Below are 6,805 nucleotides of genomic sequence, written 5' to 3' on the forward strand. Positions count from 1 at the left end.
AGGGTTTAGGGGGTTTTGTTGTTGTTTTTGATTTTTTTTTTTTTTGGTACCAGGGATCAAGCTCAGGACCTTGCACTTGTGAGGCAGGCAGCAGCACCACTGAGCTAAATCTCTGGCCCTTGATGTTTGTTTTTTTGAGACAAGGTCTTGCTATGTAGTTCAGGCTGGCCTTGAACTCACTATGTAGCCTAGGCTAACCTCAAACTCGCACATAGGAATCTTCTTGCTTCAGCCTCCTGAATGCTGAGATTACAGGCATGTACCATCATGGCTGGCCTAACATTTGGTTTTTAAAAGATGACACATATTCGTCAGCCTTTGACTTGTTAAAGAGTACTAGCCTTTGATGAGAACCATAGCTTAAAGGTTTGAGGACATTGGGTTCAACATTGATAGCCAATTAATAATTAAGGAAAATGATTTTTTTTTTGTACCGGGATCGAACTTGGGTCTTTGTGCTTGCACAGCAGGTGGTGAAACCACTGAGCTAAATCCCCAGCCCCAGGGAAAATGATTTTGAACAGTTTCTCTTGGCACTTAAATCAGCAGATTTTATTGATACTGTTTAGTTATTGTTTTATGGAAGTTAATGCTAAATTGGAAGTGATTGAAGAATTAGCCTCTATGAAAAGATGACTTATGTGAGCAGATTTTCCCAAGTAAAAATTGTCAAGTGTGTGTGGAACCACTATTATGTATCAAACAATAGATTCTGGCTGTAATTAGAGTGGCAAATAAGATGAAGTCCCTGCTCTTATAAAGCTTTAGTGGGGTTTAGAGCACAAGTAAAGTCATGACGTTCTGATAAGGACAGTTAAAATTTCATCAGAAGAAGAAGTAAGAAATATCAAAACTTTTAGGAGTCTTTAGTTGTTAATTTGTGGTTGAATAAAATAAAATTATCTGATAGCAGTGGGACAAGGAGAAAGAGAAGGAGAAGGAGAGGGAAAAGGAGAGAGAGGAAAGGCACAAATAGGAATAAAGGTCCAGGTAGACTAGGGAAGTTTTACTTAAAAGGAAAATCATTTTGATTTGGTTTATCAAATTTGTTTCCATATCTGTATGCATCTCTGGAAATTGTTTTATTGATGTGGTCATGGTAAAATGTCCTTATGATGATCATGCACAGGAAAAGTTCTACATAGTTCTTATTATTCTTTTTTCTCATATCAGAGAAATGGAGAGCCTGAAGAGTTTTTGTCACTAAGCAGCTATAGATATTCCAATCTCAAAAATAATAATCCCTGTCTGGCCAAATGTACAGTTAGTTTCTCTTAAATTATGAAAAATGGTGACAGGATGGAGGATAACTCTCTGTACTTCTTGGAAAGGGCTACAACATGTGGTTGAACAGCCTGTTCCCCTACACTAAAAGGGCTATGCCTTTCCACCAAGTAGAGGCAGGAATTGAGTCCAGACTTGATATGAGACTTGCCTTGGCCTGCCAGACTTAGAGAAGGAGTTGGTTTCCTGCTTTTGTTTTATAGGAAAGAACATCTTTGAGCAAGACCAGGTAGGTGTGGTTTTAATGAATAAATCTCCCAGATCTCAATGACATTTAGGATTGCTACAGCCCAGAGTTTTTCTTGTTTATTTAAGAAATGCTGAATGTTGTTTTTTGATGCTTAATTAACAATCACATAGCCAAACATGGTGCTACATTCCTATAATCCCACCTTTGTGAGAGGCTGAGATGGGAGGATTGTGAGTACAAGGCCAGTCTGGACAACACAGTGACCTGTCCAAAAAGAAAAATCACAGAATACATTTGAAAGCCATATTTTATCTGTTTACTTATACCATGCTTTCATTTACAAAATTTTTTGGCTAACTCCAAAGCCATATAAAAATGATTTTAGTTTTTGAGGTGTCTCTCCATTTACACAAAAAATCTGGATTTTGTTGCATTATAGTTTAATATTAAGTTTTTATTTTAGACATCATCTAACCTGACATGATTTTTTCCCTCAGGTTTGTAAAATCTAGACTTAGGAGACTCTGTTCTTCAGAAATTGGACTCCTGAAAAATGCTGAACGAGAACATGAATCAGAAGAAGAGATGTGATTTTCATGGGCATCTACTCTATTGAGATAAACATTTTTCTTTTTGCATTGTCTTTGCTCCTTATATTCTTTCTTGGCCATTTGAAAAACAGCTGGCTGAAGATGACTATATACTGCCCGTATTTCCAATTTTATTGAAATATTTGAATTTGAATATTTTGTTCTTAGCTTTGAAATACTTTGAGTGACAAGTTCAATTTGTATATCATTCATATTATGATATTCAGAGTCTAGACTGACTTTTCCAACATCAGCCATAGTTTGAGGATTGTACTATGAAAAATGTTTATGTGCCTTACAGGCGAGTATTCCTGTGATTGCTACCATTTAAACTTATTGAACATGGAATTATATTTCTTTATCTTTTTGCTGCAATGAGAAATAAATGAAGGCATATGAGCTGGCACAGAAACCTCAAAGCTTTGATTTTGTTGTTAATCTATACCTTACCTTTGCATGATGCAGAAGAAAGTAACACAGAAATTCTTTTCCATGACACATTCCTAATGGGAGTACCTGAGTTCTGCCAAAGGAAAAGTAGATCAGGAATCTTACTGAAGATCATGGAGAGGATGATCCCCAAGACACCTGGCTGCAAAGCCAACAGCGACAATGTTAACAATGTTTTCTGTAAGAGTAAAAAGTTATATCATAGCATGGCCATCATGCCAGCGCCTCTGGCAAAGTAGGTAAAGGGTTAAAACAAGGAAAAACCTTACAGAACACCTAAGTAAAATGTCAGAACCTTCACTCAGCTTGTGGACAAAGTAGTTCCCAGTGGAGAATCAGGCAATCTTGGTTCTAATTCTGGGTCTATCATTAACCAGTCACTACATCTCTAGTAATCAGCATGTCCTTCTCTCTAACGTGAAAGAATTGAATTAAGTGACTCATGGGCCTCTTGGCTGTAATATTTTAACAATCTCAAAATGGAAGTATATGGACAGGTAGAAAGGCCAGTCTCTACCTGAGAAAGGAAGGAGGACTGTAGGCATCCTGAGGAATGACCCACATATGGAGAAAAGGAGTTAATCTTGTGGGCAGCTGCAGCTGCAACATGGGGCAGTTAAACCTGATGGTCTCTGGCATTCCAAAGTACTAACAGTTCCAGAAAATGCTCCATCTGATACACATCACAGTGGCACTAAAGAGGGAGGTGAGCAGATTCTTCGGGCCCAAGAACTGGACACTCATTTATTTATGTAAGATTTGAAAAAAACAGATGTGGGTACTGAAGTATTTATCTTGAATGATGCAATAAATGTTAGTTCATTTTAGCATGAGAAAATGCTTACACACTATGGTCCTCTGGAGATCATGTGTTCTAAGCCAAGTGTGTTCAATATCTGAGGACTCTTCTAGTCCAGCAATATTCTATGAATTTGGCAAATCTGAATTTCAAAAGAATGAGTGAGAAGTCAGCTGCAGTTACTTGAAACTAGAGTTGCTGGTGTCAAGGTCTAAGTAGTGATCTTAGAAATTACTAGTATGAGTCACATTAAGCCTGGAATTTTGAAAACTAATGAATGCTAATGTTCTTACATGCATTGGGGAGCAGAAATGTCCACTTCTCCAGTGTCTGTACAGAGAAAACAAAGAAGATGCAACCTAGTGAGCTCTCACAAGAGGAATATTTGGTTCAGGTCCAAGAACACAGTTTGGGGATATATTCCTTCAGTCCTTGAAATAAGTATTAAAACCACTGTTGAAACTTTACAGTTATATTACTAGATTTGTATTTTACAACTATGATTTTTAAGGAATGATGTGAAAAGTTAGTAAACAGATTAGGCCAAAACGAGAGTCTGAATTTTTTATGGTAAAAAGTCCTAAAATCAATAAGTAGAATCTGTTAATATTTTGATTTATAAAGAATTATATTTCAGTGAGTTTTCTGAAATCATGACAAATATTTTATAACAAAAATCTAGGAAGTTTTAAACTCTAGAACATAAGATGATGGCTATGCCTGTCAACTTGTGAGTACCAATGGAATCATTCTACCAACAAATGTTTATTAATCAGTTTCCATATGCCAAGTCGGGTGTAAGAAACTAGGAATATAGTGATATTCAAACCAAAGTCACTGTGTTCATCAAACTTAATTCCAATGGAGGAGACAGACAATAACCATTCCAAAAATATGTTTTATAATTGAGATAATTAATGATGTGTAGAAAAATAAAGCTGGGTAGGAAGCTAAAGAATTATGTGGTGGGGAGTGATACATTTTTGCTAGGATGGTCCTTTCCTAGAAGAGTTTCTCTCATCACACTAGGGAAAAAAAGGACTCCGATTCATGCCTCTCCATCATTATTTGAAGTTGTAATGAGAGTGAAGTACTAAAGTCACCCAATATTATTGTGTTGTAACCTATTTGTCCCTTATATCAAAGAACATTTTATCTAACAGCTGCAGAATGCAAATCACTTTTAGCAGTTTATGGAACTTTCTCAAAAGAGGTAATCTTTTAGGCCATTAATCAAGTGTTAACATATATAAGAAAATTTCTTGCATCAAACCAGAAAATAATGGAGTAAAACTAGAAGTAACCAATAAGAGAAACTACAGAATTTATATAAACACATGGAGATAAAGCAATTCACTTTTCAAAAATCAGTGAGTCATTAAAGACATCAAGGGAGAAATGAAAAATTCTTAGGACCAAATGAAAATGGGAATGCAACATACCAGAATCACTGGAATATAACAGTTACTTATAAGAAGGTAGTTTTTACCTATGAGGGCCAAAGCAATTCTAAACAAAAACAGTAATGCCAGAGGCATCACAATACCCAATTTCAAAATATACTACAAAGCCATAGTAACTGAAAAAGCATGATACTGCCTCAAAAATAGACACAACAGTGAAATGGAATACAGCACGCTAAAACAAACCTATGCTGCAGTCATCTGATTCTTCAAGAAGGGACCCAAACATCCACTGGAATAAAGACAGCCTCTTTAATAAATGTTGCTGAGAAAACTGGATATCCACATGTAGAAGATTGAAACTAGATCCCAGTCTCTCACAAAAATTATCTCAAAATGAATCATAGACTGAAGTATAAGACCTGAAACATTGAAACTTCCAGAAGAAAACACTTTTATTCATAGGAACAAACATTTTCTTAACAAAAATTTTCTTTTTAAAAAATTAATTTTATTGCTACATTTAAGATATACAATATTATGACATTCATCATTGGAAATTTGCACTTTTACATAATCCATCTTTGTTCTTATTTTTCCCCATTGCCCTCCCCTCCCTTCAACACCTCTACCCCTCCCTATCTACACTTTGTTTCCAGTTTTTCTTTTTCTCTTATTAATTCCATTCCCTTCTTCCTTTTCCCTGCCAAATTTTCTTAATAGGACTCCAAAAGTCAAGAAAAATAGCAAGAATCAACAAATTGGATTATGTTAAGTAATTTTCCACATTGGTAAGTGCACACAGACCCAGTGATAAGCCAGTGAGGACCAGAGTGGGAGAGCTGCAGGCAATTCCAGCCAGGGCCCCACCCTGACCCAGGCTGCTTGGGCCCACAAGCCCCAGCCAAGGACCTGTCTGGAAAAGAGCTGCATAGGCACACAAGCAACAGCCAGAGGCTTGCCCTGATACCATCAGTAAGTGCACAAGACCCTGGCCAGAAGCTTGCTCACACAACAGGAACTGGGGTGCACAGTCCCCAGCCAAAGACCATCCCAGACAACAGATAAATAGGGGCCCTAGCCAGAGGCACACCTAGTTACCATCCAAAGTGTGCACAGGCCCCAGCAAAACCCCTGCCTGGACAACAGGACAATGTAGGGATCCAGAATGCCAGCACTCTGAACCCAGGAATTGGTACAGTGGTGAGCAGCAGAGAAAAGGCCACCACATGGTTTGCTGAAAATTAAAGACCACTGGGTGAGCAAAAACTTGCCTCAACAAAGGCACAGCAGGCTGCATCTGATGAAATGAGAAGACATGTAAACAAATCTCAAAATCAGACTTCCAGATCACCTAAGGCAACCCCCAAGGGCAACAAGATGGAATAATCTGATGCTCAACCATATGGACTCCCTGAACTGGTAATGAAAGAGGATCTGGAAAAAATGAAATCAGAAATAATTTCTCGGATAATATCAGAGATTGAACCTATAGTCAAAGACATGATTAATAAATCTAGAGCACACACAGACAAAAAAGTAAAGGAGCTGAGGAACATGATGGAATCCCAACATAGGAAACAATTGGAATCCATAAAAGAGATGCAAACAGATTTCCAGGAGATTAAAACTCCATTGAAGGTTTACACAACAGAATGAGCAAATGTGAGGACAAAATTTCAGATATAGAACACAGGATTGCAATTAGTGACCAGGAAAAGAAAAATTTCTTAAAAATAGTAAGGGACCATGAGAAATTAATCCAGCAGCTTCTAGATAAAGCAAAGAATAACATAAGGCTGATTGGAGTCAACAAAGAAACAGGAGAGAGTGCAGATGACAAGAAAAAACTGTTCACAGAAGTAATGGCAGAAAATTTCCCAAGCAGGAGAAAAGAACTTGACATACAGATAAGTGAGGCATTTAGGACTCCAACTAGGCATGATAAAAAAAAATTCTACACCTAGGCATATAATAGTTAAGATTCCAGAAATGCAACAGAAGAACAAAATTATACAAGCAGTTAGAAAAAAGAAACAAATCACACACAAAGGAAAGCCCATCAGAATCACAGCAGACATCTCAAAAC

The 6,805-nt window shown here is 37.2% G+C and overlaps 1 protein-coding gene across 3 annotated transcripts in view; it reads left to right on the forward strand.

Annotated features, from left to right (window-relative positions):
• Tmem45a (transmembrane protein 45A) overlaps nucleotides 1-2,483 on the forward strand; it is a 100,721-nt gene extending 98,238 nt beyond the window's left edge. For all 3 annotated transcript variants that reach the window (XM_013077074.2, XM_087214316.1, XM_004857978.4), the window contains one exon: nucleotides 1,972-2,483. In XM_013077074.2, the coding sequence (XP_012932528.1) occupies nucleotides 1,972-2,065 (94 nt within the window). In that variant the 3' untranslated portion in view covers nucleotides 2,066-2,483. The remainder of the gene's footprint in view (nucleotides 1-1,971) is intronic.
• The last annotated feature ends 4,322 nt before the right edge of the window (nucleotides 2,484-6,805 follow it).

The sequence above is a fragment of the Heterocephalus glaber genome, unplaced genomic scaffold (genome assembly GCF_053883595.1).
Source record: "Heterocephalus glaber isolate CG9 unplaced genomic scaffold, H.glaber_assembly_v1.0 deba00000122, whole genome shotgun sequence".
In the NCBI taxonomy this organism is placed as follows: domain Eukaryota; kingdom Metazoa; phylum Chordata; class Mammalia; order Rodentia; family Bathyergidae; genus Heterocephalus; species Heterocephalus glaber.